Genomic DNA, 20,129 nt, shown 5'->3' with positions numbered 1-20,129 from the left:
GTTCGGTTATTAAGATTAGTTAAAAAAATACTTTGATTACTACTTGCCCTTATTTTTAATTGGGTAATTTAAAAAAATTAAATTTGCAAACTAAACGATGTATCATAAATAGAAATGAGCACATTTATTAACGTTTAAATGATAAATCAATCATTAACTTATATGTCTCTTAATTTTCAAATTTTAACCTACAAATTTAGTCTCCTAATATTAACCTTTTTAATTTAGGCCGGCCGGGCCGTATTGATGAAGTTGCTCATGAATTCCCGTCAAAGACGACAAAAAGCTAACACCGATGCCAGCTTCCCCAAGTTTTTAATAATAAAATTATTAAACTTGCATGATTATTTGTTTTCTTATTTATGAAAAATAAGATGATTTGGATACAAAAATTAAAGACTTACAGATGCTTCAGTTACAAGATTTTACTATAAGAAGCAAACTCAGAACAAAAGGAGTATGGGAAGATCTAACAAGATTTATACAAAAACTTTAAGAAATTATATAGAGTACTTGGAACTAATAGAAGACTTGACGTAAAACTAAGTACAATCATGATGTTCTAGGGTTCATACAGTCGACATCACTTAGTGAGATAAAACTTGTTTTTTTGTTCTTGTTTATTGAACTAACCATTTGTTTATGCAACTAGGTTAAAAGCATCCAGTTTGCATCTTAGACTGCACGTATGCAGAGAGTGAATAGAGTATTTCCATATTAATTAATAAATTAATTGATTTGATTAAGTAACCAATAAGGTTCATGTCGAACAGTTCATGCTTCGTGCCTCCCCCAAAATTAATTAGTTAAAGTAACCCCAAATAAAAGGGCAATCGGATCTTAATCACGTGGACTGTTGAGTTAATTTAAGCTCACTTAAAACAACTAACCTTGAATAATATTGTTTTATTTTGTGCATCATGACCAGTTTGTCGATCAAGAATTAAAGCCCTGGCACTGTCACATATATCGTTTATTGTATTGTATATATAATTATATATATTAGTATTAGGGTTTGGTGTTAAACTTAATTATTGAAAAGAAATAATTAGGATTTGTAAAAGGCCATCCCAACCCAAGCAACAATCAGAAATGGGGACAAACTTGTACTGTCAAAATCGCTGTATCTGGATTATGCTGGATCTTCCCGCTTTGTTTTTCTATTCATTTTATGACTAATACAACCTTAATTAATATTTGTTTAGTTTTCCAAATGCAATTGATGTGTATGAATAATTATTAATTACTTTAACTTATGAATTGGTCAAGAAGATGGAAGATAAATTAGAATCTTAAACTTGTCATGCGTGGATAAATAAGTCATATTCTGCTTAGACTACAAGCCTCTAACCAATTAAAAATAAGTTTCGAAATGAAATAGTATGGAGAGAAAAGTTACGATTATGATAATTAAAATTGAGATTCAACTATCTCAAATTTAACAAAATAAAAAGCCAGTTGAGTAAGTACTAATGCGTTAATAGGTCTGGAAAAAAAATTAGAGGTGAAATAATTTGATATAAGTTATCTTTTAATTTGTAAGGTTTTCGATGTGCGATATTTTACGTTGTTTCAACAAAATCTCATGAGTTGAAAGGAAGAAGGGAGATAATGAACACCTCACCACAAGCGTAGAATTTAAGCTCTAACAATGAGTAGTTATGCAGGAAGGTCCATGAGATTCCAACTTCTCACTTTGATTCTGTAACATATGTTCTAAAGCTTTTGGGATTTTCTCCTCCTTCCAACTTGCCTTTGACCAAAACAAAACCACCTTGACAGACAAAAAGAAATGAATATGCATGAATTTTATAGCCGGAAAAGATGTGTACGAACGTGCAATGTCCGGCCAAGAAGTGCATGTGGGTTGTGGAGGTCAGCTGAGTCATGAGCCGGTGCACAGCACGTGGTTAGTGAACCTAATTTCAACAAGAAGTGCTGCTGCATGACACAATCCTCGCAACATTGATCATTAGATATTCCCTACCTTCCTTTTCCTTAATTAAGTTATGTCACTCTCCATTTTTAGAGCCTTTGAGCTGTCGCACACATACATATCATGATTAGGTGAACGTCCAAATGAATAATATCAACCTTCTAATAAAATAAAGAAAATAATTTTGCACGTCATTTTTTTTTACATATGTTTATTTTTCGTTATTGATTTTTTTTTCCTTATACGTTGAATCTAAAAATTAAAAATAAATAGATTAAATTGAGATTTTATCTAATCAAATCCCGACTGGATGCAACTAAACCAACCGATTATATGTGCAATAAAATAAAATTTGATTGAATTGAGGTAGTAGTGATGAGTCATCAGTCGTGCATGAAAATTTGGTTGCAAGTTTCCATAATGTGTGTGCCTCAACCACTTGGCAGATGGACCAAATTTTCTTTTAGTTTATTAAGTGTTGTATGTATCATGATGTTGTTTGGTTGCTTGGGCTTCCCTTCCTTCCTGGTCGAGGGTTTAATTATGTCACAGAGATGTGGGGTTTGACGAAAGGGGTTTTAACAAAAAAACCCACGCTATTGTTTGCTTTAACAAAAAATCATATTTTTACATTAAAAAGTCAATTATGATACTATTCACTTTACCCTTTATTTTGTCCTTATCATTAAAACTCAAAGTTTTCAAGTTTTTTTCATTAGTTTTTCTTTTGATGAATTCCTCAGTTTTGGTGCGCACACACGGTACTATACTATTTGTGTCAATAATGCAACTGATGTCCCCAAATTTTTATGGCTAACTTAAAAATTAAAAGATAATAATTGCGTTCTTTTATGGGAATGCACAGATCTCACTTCTTTTAAATACATAAATTTCATAATCGGAACTGTTCAGCTTCTTAATCTTCATTTGAAGATTATCTAGACAAAAAATCATTTGAATTGGAACTTCTAGTCATTTGAATGTACATAACAAATCGACAGTGTAAGTATCAAGTAATATATCCATGATGAACCGTCTATTGATTCGATATATTTAAACGACTAAACGATCTCCGATTTGAATATTTTTTTTGAAGGGATGATCTTTCAATGAAAATTAAAAAGATGAACGGTTCTAATTTTGAAATCTATACAAGGAAAATACGTTATTTGCAAAAATGTGATATATGCGCAATCTCCCGTAGAGAAACACAATTATTATTCAAAATTATTGAGTTCCCTTTCTTTTTTCTTTTTAACTTGGAAATTAACAAACAAAAAAAACTAAATTATTGAGTTTGTTGCATGCCGAAAGAAGTAGGAAGGGAAGAAAAATTGTTATTTGGAAATGGCAAGAAAATAAATATTTTAGTTGAACAGGAAAAATGGAGAGAACCCCTAAGTTTTGAAATGTCAAATATGTTACGATCCTACTAGAAATTTTTTTTTTTGGGAAATGTCGTAATTCTTGAATTTTCTTAGCAAACACAGTTTCATTGAATATTCAACGATTTAAAAAACAATCTAGTCAGAGAGTTTCTGGTACAAGTTTGTCAGCCACACAAATGGAGGTATTCAATTTCTCACCTAAATATACAGACAAAATAATGGCTCCAAAAAGCAAAATATTGAGTTTACCATCAACTGATGGGGAAATCCTTGGTAGACTCAGATAGATCGTTAGGTTATTTCCGGCCAAGGGTTATAAGTCGCTTTTAACTTGAACTTATGCAAAATTCATCACCAGCTAATAGCCGAAATGAATATGCTAAAAAAAATTCAAGTTTGTTTTGCGCTTCGGTCAATAAGTCATTGTTGATTTTGGTCATGTTTATCTTAATCCTTTATAATTAGGTCTTCATACATTAAATATCATCATCATTGAAATAAACGTCGGAACACGATAAATTTTTCAATGTGCCAAAAAACATGACTCGATACATCAAGTAATACAAAATTATAATTTTTTTGGCTTGTTTGAAGGTTCTCCACCGTTGATGTCAATTTCATTAATTCTTCAATCACTTGAAGGAATCTTGTATGTTGAGCACATATAGCTAGTAGCTAGTTGTGTTGTGTTGATATTCCATCGTTATTCCATAGGGGGATCATAGCATTGGGAGATGATTACGCACTAACTAATCATATCTTTGAAGATCTTTAAAGTTGAAAACCAACTCAACAAAAAGAAAAAGCATCAAGTGCGTCAATTTTATTTGGCCCGACATAGAGTTGAGTTGTCACTTAAGCATCGGTGCTATATATGCTCTTCCATGACAAGCACTTGTCTTATAGACAAACTTTTTCCGTTTGAAAGCCACATCATCACATGATGTTAATAATTTACGTTTTATAATATGAAAACATAATTAGATGTATTCGTTGGCACCCGAGATGCTAAGAGTAATGTAAAGCTATGGTGGCGGACAAGATATAAGGACATGCGGGAGTGGAGGGATATTGCGAGAATAACGCATGAAAGTTTAGAATTTATGATTTAGCACGATATTGTTATTATGTCATGAATCTATAGTATAATATTAATACGTAAGTACATATGTTATAGCACTAGCAAATTGATCAGAACTTTGTTACGATGTAACAATTACACTGACGAAATTCTTGCTTTTAGGATACTAAAATTGGAGACCCAATCTAGGATGGATGCCTCACCTAGTTCTAGTATTATATACATTATGTGGGTTCAAAAGTAAACCTATCTCCTATTTTTTATCCCGTCCCACCCCATGTTATCAAATTAGTGGGAGAGAAGAACATGAGGAAAAGCCATTATTTGGGCCATCAAAATCCAATGCATGATGGGATTATGTTATCCACCACTAACGAATTCTTAGCTGGCTTTTGCAACTTTATGTTGATGATTTATTTTATGGGGTACCTAGTCCTGTGCATTATTGCGCACTAATTGAACAGTTACAACTGCTCCTGAAAAAATAAACATGGGTTTTATTTGCGTTTTGAGTAGGTATGACAATTTTTTGTAAGATTTGTTAATCTGACAAGAAACAATATGAAAATAACGTGTTTTGGGTCAATCTGATAACGAGTTGAGTTATTTTTGGGTTACATGTTAAGAACTCGTTAACAAATTGAGTTGTTATCCAGTCACCTGTTAAGAACTTGATGAGATTTGTTTGCCACATCTAGACATTAGCCACGATAACTTCTTACATGACCCGTTAACCAGACATGAAACAACTTAACCCGTTAACGAATCAGATCTTTATTCGTTCATCTGTTAAGAACCCATTAAGATAACATGTTTGATATGACACGACCTGTTAAGATAAATCGTATGATACAAAATCGACATGAACATGAATAATTTAGATCAATTCGGACATAAGTTTTGTGTTGATTTATTTATACAAAAGTTAAAAACATCAAACAAAAAAGGACCAATCAGCTTGGGGAGCTGGAGATGCTTGATAGATATGCGTTTTTTTTGTCTTGTTCACCAATTTGCATTTGACACCTGGGCACCTGGTTTTGATTTTAGACCAAAACCAATGGGGAAGACAAAGACTGCTCTTGGTTTCTTTCATGTGTCTGTCTGTTTGATTTGGCAACAGTGCATACCATGTTCTCCAGGTTTGTTTTGGTTCCTAGTTCTTGCACTAGGTGCTGCTTTAATCAATCACCTACCAAAAGGGAAGATGAAAATCAAACTCAAGTTTGAGTTTTAGGTCGTGTTTATTTATTTGGAATGAGTAAAGTTATGAATCGGGAAAAATAAGAATACGAGAGGAAATTCAAATGTGACCGACTACTCCCACTTAATTAATTTAGAGCGCGTTTACTAACTTAGAAATTGGGATTTTGCTTGCTTGACCAGTAAAACAAGCGAGTACGAAGGATGGGGCCAGCAAATATTAAAATGTCTTCAGAAGGGCCTGCATGGGCTACAAAAGTAGAGGCCCACTATCTGGTTAGTTGATAGTTTGTTGGTGAGAGAGGGAGGAGCCCATTTGGGGAGCTATCAATAAAAGCACCCTTTACAAAAGCCCATTAAGGCCCAATATCGGAATTATTTAGTGCAACGGACGTAATGTTACCAACCCACCCGTTAAAGTAAAAAATGGACAACATAGTTAACACGAGCTGTAGATCTATGATACGAACAACAAAATCCACATGTTATACGTGAGTAAATTGATAATATTACGTAACCGTAGAATAACGTTTCGCCGAACAACTACTCAGAACTTAGCAATCACAAAACGCTAAGTTGTGCCGAACCTTTGGTGTTCAAACAAACCAAAAGTAGACACATAAAAGCATTAATCGCCACCCTAATTTTGACCCAGAAAGAAAACCATTGGCGGGAATCGATTATTCAACTCGAAATAGTCATCTTTCACTCCACTCGTTCTTTTTTATTGGAGAAAAGTTGAAAGAAGAGTGCCAATAACAAATCCCGTAACCTACAAGCAATGGTAACAAGAGGAAAATACCAAGCCATACGTACTGGCACAAACGAACCATCATTGCTTCCTACATGTAGGAACTTTCGTTTTGCTAACAACGGGAAAATGCTGCATGCATCGATCAGAAGCTATCAAATCGGAAGTTTTTTACATCGATTGTAACCGGAACTGCATACATCACTGAGTCTTTCGACATCAGATTATTCTGTCTGCCTCAGCCTTCATTGTTCTTTATATGTAATCAAAGCACACACATTGCACCCTTAGTACCGTAAACATTGACGAAGAATAAATATTACTTCACACAATAATTCACAAGAACTCGAAGATTAAACGTAATCAGTACATAAGCCAGCATGAAAGATAAGGACCTGTCATAATTTTTATTTCCGCTTTCGAAGACAACACAAGTACAAGTAAGAAGGCAAAACCCGTAAGACTAGTTGTGTGTATTTTAGAAAGCTTGAGCAAGCACTGGAGACAACCCTACCAATGTGTTGGTACTTGAAATTATTGAACCTGTTCCTATCCTACATGATACCAACCCTTAAAATTTCTCATGTCACTAAAAATGGGGGAAGACAAATTCCATGAGAGGAAAATCAATAAAAGTTTGAAAAAGAAAAAGTTTACTCAAGATGTCATACCTAGGAAGGAAACATTCAATTGAATCTTGAGTAAAATTTGAAATTCTTCCCCATTCTCACCCCGCCCGAAAGGGATTCAACAATCAAAAAGCATCCGTATCTTCAGCACCCCATCACCGCGCAATTATAGACAAAGTTACGCGATTGCTTCCTGGCAAGTAAGTTCCACTGTGGAGGACCTTCACCTGGAGCCCATGCATTGATCTCTATGAAACCTTCGCCTAGAGCCCTTGGCCCGCCAATAACAATAAGCCGGTCTCCACAAGCCCTGAATGCAAGACCCCAACCATTCATTGAGGCAGCCCGCTCAGGCAATCTCCCCACCGTCAACCACACTCTTCTCTCCTTGTCATATTTCCTCACCTCCATGTCAGCATAGTCAGCAGCATACAATTCATTATTTACCACTGCAACCAGAGGCGGTGCCTCCCCTGCAGGCACATCATTCTCTCTGGCTGCACCACTCCGTCCAGGAGACATGTTAGGTATTTCTGTCCATGTTCTTGCCTTTAAATCGTATTCTTCACCGCATGTAAGAACCCTTGGATCACTTCCCCCAATCCCACCAATAACATAAAACTTTTCATCCATAAAAACCCCAGAACACATCTTCCGGGGCTTATTCATGCTCGGGAGCATCTCCCAAGTCTGAGTCTCAGAATTATATAGCTCTGCGGAGCTGAGTATATTTCCCTGCGAGTCACAACCACCTGCCAAAATTGCAATCTCCTTAAGGCTGGCAGATCCAAACAAGCATCTTGGGGCATTCATCCTCATTCCAGAAGACCACGAGTTCGTCAAAATACTATACCTAAAGATTACATGGGAAGTCACCTCCTTACCAAATACAAGAAGCTCAGTTCCCACAGCGCAAGATTCCTTATCGGAACACATGAAACATTCATTGGAAGCCATCCTCGGCAAGTGCATCCACCTGCCGCAATTGGGATCAAAGGCCTCCCATTCAAGTAGGTCGCAAGAGAAATAAATCCAGTGCTCAGTGACATCATTCTGCCTCCTCAGTTTATAGAGCTCCCCACTCCTAACTAACGAGCGGAAGCTCTGGTTCAAAGAGGCAATGAGACCATAATCAGACCTAGAACAGCGAATTAGGCAGCTGATCGAGTTATCCCTACCAATCCTATGTATAAGGTTATCCGAATCTGAAGGAACGCCAGAATGCTGCTGATCGTCCGATTGCTCACACGAAGACTGATTCATCTCAGTCTCCACCATGTCACAACAATCCAACAGCTTACACAACTTCCTCTCCCGATGCTCTTCGTCATCCTCGCTGCCGTCGAACCCCAATGGACGCTTTCCGTTGGCAATATCTTCGAGACGGCGGTAAGTCATATAAGGCCACTCGCTTTCAGGCTGGCAAAAGCTCGGAAACACCCTCGAAAGCAAGCAGGACCGACCCTCCAACATTTCTCTGTGAAACAATCAATGGAAGGCCACCAAATTCAGACCCAAATCCTATCCAAAAGCCTCTTATCTCTGGGTAAAAAGAAATTGAAAAATTCCAAAGATAAATTTTCGAACAAATCCAATCCCCAAGTCCCTCAGAAAATTCAGTCAAAATACAACCTATCAGATTCCATTCAAAAGTAAAAAGAAGTTCAATTTTATTTGTCAGAAATAGTATAAAAACCCAATCTTTATCACTGATTGCATGAACCGGATGAAGAAAGTCTTACTTTTTCAGAACTATCTGTCGAACTTTCAGCCTTCCAAATCCAATCGACCAACGATCCAGATGGGTTTTCTTCAAAAACCAATCTCTCAGTTATCTTTTTCTTTTCTTCTTTCAAAAGTCAAATCAAAACCATAGTTTCACAGATAATTTATACCCAAAATAAAAAAAAGGAAAATTCATGTATTTCAGAAATGAACATCGGGTCGATGTTGAACCTTTAAAATCTGTAAACCCAGCGAATCTAATGAGCAAAAAAAGCAATGGAAATCAGAGTTTAAGTTATAATTAACCCAGAAAAAATAACACAAAGCTAAAAAGGAGAGAATAAAGAAATGCGAGGGACTTACGGATTGGATAAGAAGAAAAAGGACCTGCTTGGAATTTTCAAAATCTCTCTCCCTCTCTCTCTCTCTCTATCTATCTCTTTCTCTCTTAACTGTAACTCCAAACTCTCTGTTTCTGTTCTTCGCAGTTTTCTCTCTCTCTCTCTGTCTCTCTCTCCCCAATTGTCTGTCCTTTGGATACTCTCTGCAAATCAGAGAAAGCTCTGAGCTTTGGCCAATATCTTTAGCGAGGCCCCCTTTCTCTCTTAAACCATTCATTTTGCATTTATAAATTATATTTTATTTTTTGGTTTTGTTGGCTTAATATTTCTAGGTTACTTTTTAAGATCCTAAAATAGTATTATATAATGCGTTGAATAATAGAAGGAAGAGAAGATGCGATGGATTGCTGGGTTGAAATTGGTTTTAAAATGACTAAAAACATTTTGATGAAAGTTTTAAGAGTATCTGAAGTGCATTTTAGAAGAAGTATCAATTACGTAACTTGCGCTTTTTGTAATGGTTTCAAAGAAACTTTTGTCGCATCTTTAACCGTTCTAAAAACATTTTCAAACACATCAGAAGATAAAAAAAAGACTTTTAAGTTCACCTATCGTTATATGGCATTATTAATGTACAAGTTAAATTAACAAATTGATAATAAATTACATCGTTGATATGCTATGAATTTATATTATAACATTAGTAAAAAAATTATGCGTGTGTAGTGATATTACTCTTTACTTATAAGTAAGAAGTTTTCGGTCCAGTAGTATTCCTCTTCACTTATAAGTAAGAGGTTTTGGTTCGATTCTCGTCAAATGCGAATTTGAATCACATTATTGCTAGCCCATTGTGAGGCTAAGCCCACCCCCCACCCCCTTAGACTATCTCCAACCTTTGGGTTAAAACGTAAATTTTTAAACCCAAAAACATTTTTCTCCTCCAGCCCTTCTAGGTTAAACTTTTAGCTCGAGATTATTAAATAATGAATTTATGATAATTTTTTTCTTAAAGTAACTTTTTTTTAAATAAAATAAAATTATGCAGACTATCCTAATTTAATTTTATGAACATTTTAACCTAAAAATATTTAGATTCCGATAAATATTGAAAAATCACTAAATTGACGCCATAAAACTTGTGGAACACTATGAAATAATATGAAACACATAAAAGAATTTTTTTTCTAATTACTTTAGCCGTTGGATTTAAATTTGGACAGCTAGGACCTTTTTTTTTACCGTTGGATTTGATCATATTAAATCTTAGTTATTGGATTCAATTTATAAATATAAAACTAAACAAATATACATATATGATGGAACAGCCCCACTAACCCAGGGGGAATCTTAACCCAAAATTTGCCCCATAAATGAGTTTTGGGTTAAAACTCATATTTGCTCCAAGGGTTGGAGCAAGCTGGGGTAAGTTTAGAATCTCAAATTTGAGTTTACTCAAAGGGTTAGTGTACATCCCACATCGCCCAGGGGACTGATCCTTAAATGTATATTCACATCTCTACCTAGCACGAGGCCTTTTGGGAGCTCACTGGCTTCGGGTTCCGTAGGAACTCCGAAGTTAAGCGAGAAGGGGGCTAAAGCAATCCCATGATGGGTGACCCACTGGGAAGTTGCTCGTGAGTTCCCAAAAACAAAACCGTGAGGGAATGGTAAGCCCAAAGCAGGACAATATCGTGCTACGGTGGTGGAGCGGGCCCGGGAAGTGATCCGCTCCTGGCCGGGATGTGACAGTTTGGTATCAGAGCCTAACCCTGGCCGCGTGTGTGCCGACGAGACGTCGGGCCCCTAAGGGGGGTGGATTGTAACATCCCACATCGCCCAGGGGACTGATCCTTAAATGTATATTCACATCTCTACCTAGCACGAGGCCTTTTGGGAGCTCACTGGCTTCGAGTTCCGTAGGAACTCCGAAGTTAAGCGAGAAGGGGGCTAGAGCAATCCCATGATGGGTGACCCACTGGGAAGTTGCTCGTGAGTTCCCAAAAACAAAACCGTGAGGGAATGGTAAGCCCAAAGCGGACAATATCGTGCTACGGTGGTGGAGCGGGCCCGGGAAGTGATCCGCTCCGAGCCGGGATGTGACAGTTAGAGTAGGTCATAGTGTAGATAATATTGAATTTTAAATTTGGCACTCCAAAAATTTTATTCTACACTTCTTACAAATGTATTTTTCTTTCTAATCGTAGAAAATTTGGAATACAAAATGAGAATTTTGGAATGTGAATAACAAAACTCTTAAATTATTATAATTGATCTTTTTTGTGTGGATTATTTAAAATTTGAGAAATGTTAAGGAGACCTTCTCAAAATTAGAGCTCTCCATAAGCTTTTTGCCACCTCTTGTTTTTTTGCAAAATGTTTTGTAATATTAGCACGAAAATTGAGATTAAATTATGAGGTGAAAGAGTGTTCATGAAGAGTCTCAAGTGACAGATAGTCTATGAAGAGTCACACGTTAAGAGAGTCTTCTTAACTTTTCTCTTAAAAAAATTACCATAAAAATTAATTACGCATTACAAGGGTGAATTATAACATTTGTCCAAATAGGATGAACGTGTAAACATTAATGTATAATAAAATACGATGTAAGTGATTTACAAGGATGAAATGTTATATTTAGTCAAAATGAGGTAGATCCATCAAACACATGTATACCCTATAAATAGGGGTGTAATTTTGGTTGGGCCAACCCGAACCTAGCCCGACTTTAAACCCGAATAAGTGAATTTTGTTTTTAGTTATAACTCATCCAAACCCAATCCGATTTCAACCCGTTCATTGATGTGGCACATAGAGCTGTTAGGATCACCCATAACTCTTACTACTTCCAAGTTGATATGGAATTATATGGACTAGAAGGATGTACCAAAGATTTGAATTGTTCCCGAAATCTGCCAACAATCTGACTTTGCATTCATAAATGTTTAGTGGCACAATCATCCATTTGATCCAAATTTGACCCTGGTTCATTCCAGTGGGATTATTATTTTACCTACCTGACTATTGTACGTCTGATTCAGGGGGATGAATGTGGTAGTTTGGTGGACTTCGGTGCTCCAACTGTTGACGTGCAATACACTTTTAGTAATTTTTCATTCAAGGCAAGGCATTTGAAACCTAAGCTGTTATTTTTCTTCCGATGCTGGATGAAAATGAGTGATGGTGGTTTTTTCTACACAACTCTTTTGGCACTGGGGTCTCATGCTTTACAAAGACTTGATTCTAGCTTTGGACAATGAAGTGTTCATCTCTTTCTTTCTTTTTTTCTTTTCTTTTGGTACTAGGTTTGGTATTTCTTGTATTTTAATTCAAACTTTGCATGGTTGAACATTCATATTTAGTTTAACTTTATAACGGATACAATTTGCGAGATTGAATTTTAATTTTGAAAAAGTTGAGCAACCCAAACCCGATTAAAACTCAACCCGAATCCGAGCCCGAATTGTAAAAGTTGGGTTGACCTTCCAACCCGTCCGAGTTACACATCTACCTATAAGTAAAGATATCTTTTAAATAAAGATAATAAATAGTTTAGAGCTCTAAAGCGTATAAAATATTTTCTTAAGCGAAACGGCTTATTTAATTATACAAAATTAAGACCAACTTAGCAAATTCATATGCCACAACGTTAGTTGCTCGTCTAGTGTGAAAGGTGCGAGCCAAGTTGAAAATTCCTTAAAGATTCAATCTTTTTGGGCTTCATTCTTGACACTTGCCAAACAAGTTGGTAAACTTCATCATGTTTTTTGTTCAACCAAATTGTTAGCATGAAAAAAGGCCGTCAAAACTCCAAAATGTTTCAATCAATTATTATTCTTTTTTACTTTGAAGTATCACTTTGGACAGTAGCATGTTAAAATTACGTGTGGACATGTTCGAGCTAGAAAAGTCTAATTCATGCGGGAGAGAGAGAGACGTGTCAAATTAATTACCTTCATCAACTTTTACCATGCCAACATTCTCAATGATCATTTCCAAATATTTTTATTAAACTTTTTACTATTTACATATAATTATATAAGTTAGGTTAGGATCACATCGACGCATTCCCACCTATGACCATGAAGTTAATGATCATATTCATATGTTACCTGGAACCCTCCTTTTTTTTAATTCTATTTTTCACTTTTAACTACCCCAAAATTTTCTAAAAATAGAAGGAAAAAAAAAAAAAAGGAAACTAATTTGCCTTTCGGTGGAGAATTCCAAGTAGGCAAAAGCTCGAGTCAAATCAAATAAAATTTAAACCTCCAAAAAGGAAGGCCCTGGTCCCTTTGGATAAGATAAGGTAGATAAATGCAAGGGACTCTCTTAAAATATAATATTTCACAAATCATCCAGCATTTTATAATTTAACAACAATTTTTATAATAATATTATAAAATATGTGACAAAAACATCAACTAATAAAAAGTTCATAGAGCTCATACTTCAGAAAGACTCCCTTACCATTTGTTAAATTACAAAATGAGGTTTCAAAAAAAAAAAAAAAAAAAAATTACAAAATGAAATAAAAGATAATATATTGTTGTAAAATCGACGATGTGTGTACAGTGGAATAAATAAAATAAGACACAAAATTTACGAGGTTCCTCTACAGTCAGTGTGACTGGAGTACGTCCTCGGGCAGCAGTGATGTTTTCATTATAATTTGGAATAATAGGAGTACAAAGATAACTCTATGTATTCTCTTCTCTCATCTTCCTCTCTTTCTTTTTTTTTTCTGCTCTTTGTTCGAAGCATACGGAGTGCTCTATTTATAGAGCAACTCCAATCACACATCTTTGACAAAATGATCTCCACATATCAGTATTCTGCCAAGGTTTTCAACCCTTTGGCAATGTTTTCAATGTTGTGGCAGGTATTCAATACTGTGGGCATTCATTACCCACTAGTATTTTCAACACTCCCCCTTGGATGCCCACATATCAACATTAGTTGCCTCGTTAAAATCTTGATCTATTTTTGGATGCTCCCCCTTGATGAGTATCTCCCCCTGATTTCAAATTCTTTAGGCTGATCATTGATCCTGCTGCTTTAGTCTTTTAGCGGTGATAGTTGCCGAATGAGGTGTTTCACTTGTTGTTAACTTTCCACAGACTTGTTCTTGAACTGGGTTGGAGGGTCTTCTGCTAGACTTCCTCCAAAGGTCTGAATTTACCTATTTTATCTGGAGCTGAATTTGATTCAAGGATGGTGGACACTTGATCTTGAATCGGACTTGTGATTTCTTCAAAGGCCGTCTACACTTGATCTTGAATGAAATTGGATCATGAGGAGCTTCATGTGACAAATGATCTTAGACTTTGTCGGGGATGAACTGAAATGTGTTTGTTGTGCTTGTCTCCACATGCTTCAATGTATCATTTTCACTTGCCTTACTTGCTCTCCTTGCAGAAGTGATATTTTCCTTATGCAGGTTTGGCATCTTCTCTTGTAGTATTTGTCATCTGATACAGGAGTGGAATGCAAACCTTGTATTTGAATGGACCATCACTTCTTGGTGGCAGCGCAAGTTTGAGTGGAGGTTCCGACATATTGCTTTCTCTGTCCTTGTCTTGGCAGGTAAGAACAAGGACAAAGGAAAGGACAGGGAGATTGCATGATATGAGATACTCTTGCTCTCGTCCCTGATGATATGAGATACTCTTGCTCTGGTGTGACTTGTTTGTAGAGGTATTCTCAGAGAGGAAGAAAACTGAGTATTTCGAGATACTTTGTGAAAGATGCATTCTCGGAGATGAGGAAGAGTTAGATATTTTTCAGTTCTGCCTTGCCGTGGAGGACAAAGGTTGACATATATATTGATTTTCCAATAGCAGGTAGTAAAGCTGTGCCTTTACTCTTGTCAGCAACTGTGGTGTAATTAGAACAGTAAGATTCACGCGTTTTCAACTTTATCAGAAATCTTTGACAAAGTTGCACGTGATATCCAAGAGTTGAGATTGCGTCTGAGAAATGTTGACAGACGTCATGCAGGGAAATCCAGCTTTTGAGATTCGAAAATCGGTGTCTCTTCGATTTTTGAATAAGTGGTCTTGTTGTCCCTCCTTTTATAGAGATATCAATTTTGTTCAGTAAAACTCAAAAATTGTTGCCTGCAGAAATTTCCCTTTCTTGCACTTCTGAGATTTTATCTGACTTCTTTCATCATTTCTGAAAATGGCTTGCCCATCTAACATTTGTTTAGATTTGAGTCTCAGGATTGATACAGACGAGCAGCGTCAGGATAACATATGGCGCCCGTCCTTCTCAACTTCTAATGGTCCTCTTACGGTTGGGGACTCTGTGATGAAGAATAACATAACTGCTACAGTGGTAGCCAGGAATCTTCTCACTCCAAAGGACAACAGAATCCTTTCAAACCGGTCTGATGAGGCGGCCGTTGAAGACTCATTGGCTCTCAGTGTTCAATGTGCGGGCTCTGTATCCAATATGGGCCAGCGTCTACTTGCTCGAACTCACCAAGTTGAATCATTAATGGCTGAGGTGGCAAGTCTTAGACAAGAGATTAGAGGGCTCAAGCATGAGAATAGAGTTTTACACATGCTTGCAAATAATTACTCTACGAGCATGAAAAGAAAACTCGACCAGCTACTGGAATCCGAAGGTCGGACTCAAAATGACAATCAGGGGTTCGAGTCTTTATTCCAAAGACATCCATTGTCTTAGCTGTCTGGAGTTCCACCAAGTATTGAGACTCCAAATAATCAACTTCTGGTGTCTTCCCCTTCTAGGGTACTTCCGAGTACTGAGGCTTCACATGAGTCACCTTTGTGAAGGTTCCCTTCTGTTTATTTGTTTTAACTCATGTGTATGTAATTTCTCGGAGATATTAATATATAAGCTTTATTTCATTCAGTGTATCGTGTTAAATACAATAAAGCATATATTTCACTAAGATGTGGTACTTCTGGACCAAATATCAATTTATCTTTACCCTCGCGAAGATAAATGATTATTCTTAGTGTCTAAATCATTTGAGTATTCAATTCATAATCTTCAATCCATACGATTCTTTAATGTCATAAACATCGTGGATAAGATTCGTGTTGGCATATTGCTCGATTCTGCAGTTCGAGACAATATTTTTCTCAACACTTTATAATCTTTCTTGACTCTTCAGGAGTCCCAATTTAATATTATCAACTCTTGCAAGAGATTTTAGTATGTTGCAACAATACCATAATGAAAATACTCACTAAGGCAATTTATACCATCTATTGGTATTGAGTACATATTTCATGTTTTACCTTTCCGGGGCTTTCTTCAAGCAATTTGAATCCTTCAGGGATTTTCTACATTTCATGACACATTTTCCTTTAGAATTTATACAGAGCAATTTGCTTCCATGTATATTTGAGGGATTTACTTATGGAGATATGATGTGGGCAACTCATAACCCTTCGTATATAATTCTCCATTCATATGAACTCCTTTACAACCTTGTGTCATATCATGTGAATGTATTTCATGGTATTACAAATGCCCATATGTAACCTTCTAGGTTCAACATCTTTTGGCTATTTGTATTGTATCCAAGTATATAGGTCTATTTTTCCACGTTCTTACAAAATTGTAATGGAATTGCCTTTCTCCATTTTTGGCTCATAATTTTGTTGATGGAAAAAGAACGAGACTCAATATCACCACAGCTCATTGATGAATTTAGTAGCTACTTGTAAGAACCAAAATTACCATTGGTTATCATCAATTTGTGATCCCATATTCTCATGTACATGTGCATGCATAAAAGCTTTTCATTTCTTTTGGGATATCCATTGCCTCTTCAAGGGCATTACACTATCTCTTCCAGGATAGTTATAATTTAGAGAATGCGGATCATAATCTCCTCTTGAGCGTTATAGAGCTTGGATTTTAATCTCCACTTCCGGGAGTTGAGTCATTGGAACCCATATATCTATCATGCTTCATGCATGAGACATCAATATTCCCATGTCCGCGGAGTGACCTTTTCGGGACAAGTATCCTTGCAACAACTGTTATGCGTCTGGCATGTGACAGTTATGCAATAGTTCAGTAGTGCCATATTCTTCTTCTTTCAAATGACTGAACCTTTTGAGTTTGAGGATCTGCCACGCTTCAGGCGTGTAACAGATAAATCATTTGCTGTCATATTATTTTGTCCAATAGGGACATTAATTCTTGTAGGCACACTTGCAGCAAGTATATGTGATTTTATCACTTTCGTTGCATCATTAAATGCATCTGGCATTTGATTTGCATAACGTTGCATCATTCAATTATTCTCACTTCGTTTTGTATATTGATTGCTTCATGAATCAAAATACGACAAATTCTCTTCGTTCTTCTGGAACGGTTTTTTCTCATCATTCTTCTGGAATGATATTTGCTCATCGTTCTTCTGAAACAAAGTTATTTTCTCCCCCTAACGGCAGGAAAACTGTCTTATCAAAATGACAGTCCACAAACCACGCGGTAAATGTATCCCCAATCAAGGGTTTTAAATATTGAATGATAGATGATGTTTAACATCAATGACTAATCCGCAATGATGCTTCATTTCAGTATGTTGTGGCAGTGCAATAGGCATATAGATAACACAACCAAAAACTCGTAAATATATAATGTTTGGCTGGTTCCCAAACACGAGTTGTACTGAGAAGTATTGATGGTTGTCAACAGGTCTCAACCAAATCAATAATGCATCATGTAAAATGACATGTACCCATGTAAAAACGGGCAATTTTATTTTCGTGAGCAGAGCGCGGGTAATCTATTTCATCCGCTTAATAAATGCTTCTGCTAAACCATTTTTGAGTATGGACATAAGGAACTTCTGGTCCTTATTTAATAGTCTGTAGACTAAGACTCTTATGACTTTTATTGCAATTAAGTTGAAGCACTGCGGCACTTCAAACTTAAGATACTTATCAAGGAACTTTATGTCCTAATCTTGAGAATCAAGGGACTTCATGCCCGATCTTTTTGTTTGATGGAACTTCAGGTCCAATCATTTTTATATGATGAGGATCAAGAAACTGCAGGTTCTGATCTGATCAAGGAACTTCGGGTCCAGTATGTACTTATCGTAACAAAAAAAGTACAATAAATAAATTAAAGCAATAGGCGGTAATTTCAGCCATAATGAATAAATTGCATTTAAGTAAATAAAGCTTGTGACAGGGGCTTTAATTCAGCACCATTCACATAAATCAAAACTTAAAGCAGTAGGCGGTAAAACCGTCCATGATAAATAAATTACTTTAAAGTAAATAGAACTTGTGAAAGGGTTTTAAACCAACACCAATTCACATAAATAACAAGAAGTATCATATCTCCTTTTATTTATTGTTTTTCTTTCTTTTGTCAGCACTTATTCAAACTTACTTTTCTTATTTCTGTAGCATGGTGCCATGCACCAACAGAAACCATTTATATCATTTTGACTAAATGGTGTCATGCACTATTCAAATCATTTTATATATATATATATATTTTTCTTATGTTGCAGTCAACATCCCTTTTTTTCTTCTTTCTCTGTCTCTGCTAGTCTCAAAACGCAGGGCCAGCTGGGTAGTTATGGAAGTTGCCCAAATTCAATTCAATCCAAAAGGCTACAAGAGACTGGCGTTGTTCTTGCATGACCCAGGGAACATGTCATCGTTAAGCAAGAACTTCCTTACAGAGACATAGATGACAGTGGGGTTGACAGAGGCACAAGAGAGGGAGGCCTGTGTGGATTCATTCTTGCCATCACCATCTCAAACAACCAAGTATTCATGGGAGTTCTCAAGATTCGTTGAAAACAACGTGATCTGGGTTTCCAAGTCTGATGAGATTCTTCTGGATCTCTGGAAACCAGTTGTTAAGTACGAGTTTTCTCATCTCGTGACGACTTCAGGTCGTAAATTTCAATTCTCACCGGAATTCGGTGGGGCGCTTCTGGCGCAGTGGGAGAGACGAAAAATGGACATACCTTTTATTCTGTGAGATTTTAGATGACGGAGGTGAGAGGTGGATAGTGCTTCATCGGATTTATGGCGTTGTGCTTTCCACTGACATGAGAGCTTTTCGTGCTGATAACGTGTTGTAAAATCGACGATGTGTGTACAGTGGAATAAATAAAATAAGACACAAAATTTACGAGGTTCCTCTACAGTCAGTGTGACTGGAGTACGTCCTCGGGCAGCAGTGATGTTTTCATTATAATTTGGAATAATAGGAGTACAAAGATAACTCTATGTATTCTCTTCTCTCATCTTCCTCTCTTTCTTTTTTTTTTCTGCTCTTTGTTCGAAGCATACGGAGTGCTCTATTTATAGAGCAACTCCAATCACACATCTTTGACAAAATGATCTCCACATATCAGTATTCTGCCAAGGTTTTCAACCCTTTGGCAATGTTTTCAATGTTGTGGCAGGTATTCAATACTGTGGGCATTCATTACCCACTAGTATTTTCAACATATATATTAAAATAGTGGCAGAGGGGTTGGGGGATGGAGTGTCAATTAAACGAATTAATTTAGATTATCTTGTTTGCGTGGCTGATAAAAGATTGGATTGGACGTTTATCTGATTATTATGAACACAGTACACAACAAAAAACAGGTAGAAACCATTCACAACCAGATAAAGCACATAAATAAAATCTAAACAATCATTCTGTTCAGCCGCGCCTAATAGGATTAAGTAACTTCAAGTTATATGAATACGAGTTGTCATATATTTATTGTGAGTTCGATGCACACAGCGTGGAAGGTTTAGGATTTTAACTTTGAGGATCTTGATGTTAAATACAAGTTTTTAGATAGAAAATTTAGGCTGAAATGAGCAAAAAAAAAACAATATTCAGTTTACTCACGGCGTTTCATCGAACACTCAATGAGTTTGTTGTTATTAGCCAAAATCATGTTGCGCGACAAATGTTGAGGTAACCTGATGAGGAATGTTATTAACGCAACCTGTCGAGACATGCATAGCAAACATCAATCAAATACTTGGTAGGCACAAAAGATACTCATGCCAAACATATAAAAAATCCTCGAAAGACCTTCATATGTGTACTTC

The 20,129-nt window shown here is 36.3% G+C and overlaps 1 protein-coding gene across 5 annotated transcripts; it reads right to left on the bottom strand.

Annotated features, from left to right (window-relative positions):
• Positions 1-6,742: 6,742 nt before the first annotated feature.
• Positions 6,743-9,458, bottom strand: LOC125477643 (F-box/kelch-repeat protein SKIP11-like). Of its 5 annotated transcripts, none has more exons than XM_048585006.1 (3): positions 9,077-9,458; positions 8,731-8,970; positions 6,743-8,530 (listed from the first exon to the last, which is right to left on the bottom strand). In XM_048585006.1, the coding sequence occupies exon 3, from the start codon at positions 8,459-8,461 to the stop codon at positions 7,133-7,135; it is 1,329 nt and encodes a 442-aa protein (XP_048440963.1). In that variant the 5' UTR covers positions 8,462-8,530; positions 8,731-8,970; positions 9,077-9,458; the 3' UTR covers positions 6,743-7,132. The 5 variants fall into 5 exon arrangements, with proteins under 5 accessions (XP_048440963.1, XP_048440962.1, XP_048440965.1 ...); XM_048585005.1 differs by having other exon boundaries at positions 6,743-8,465; positions 9,077-9,457; XM_048585008.1 differs by having other exon boundaries at positions 6,743-8,465; positions 8,731-8,798; positions 9,077-9,457.
• Between the last annotated feature and the right edge of the window lie 10,671 nt (positions 9,459-20,129).

This window comes from the organism of the source record quoted next, unplaced genomic scaffold, assembly GCF_019419815.1.
Source record: "Pyrus x bretschneideri cultivar Hongxiangsu unplaced genomic scaffold, Pyrus_bretschneideri_v1 Contig22, whole genome shotgun sequence".
In the NCBI taxonomy this organism is placed as follows: Eukaryota; Viridiplantae; Streptophyta; class Magnoliopsida; order Rosales; family Rosaceae; genus Pyrus; species Pyrus x bretschneideri.
Note: the sequence above shows the minus strand (reverse complement) of the source record. Positions and strands in the feature narration are given on the sequence as shown.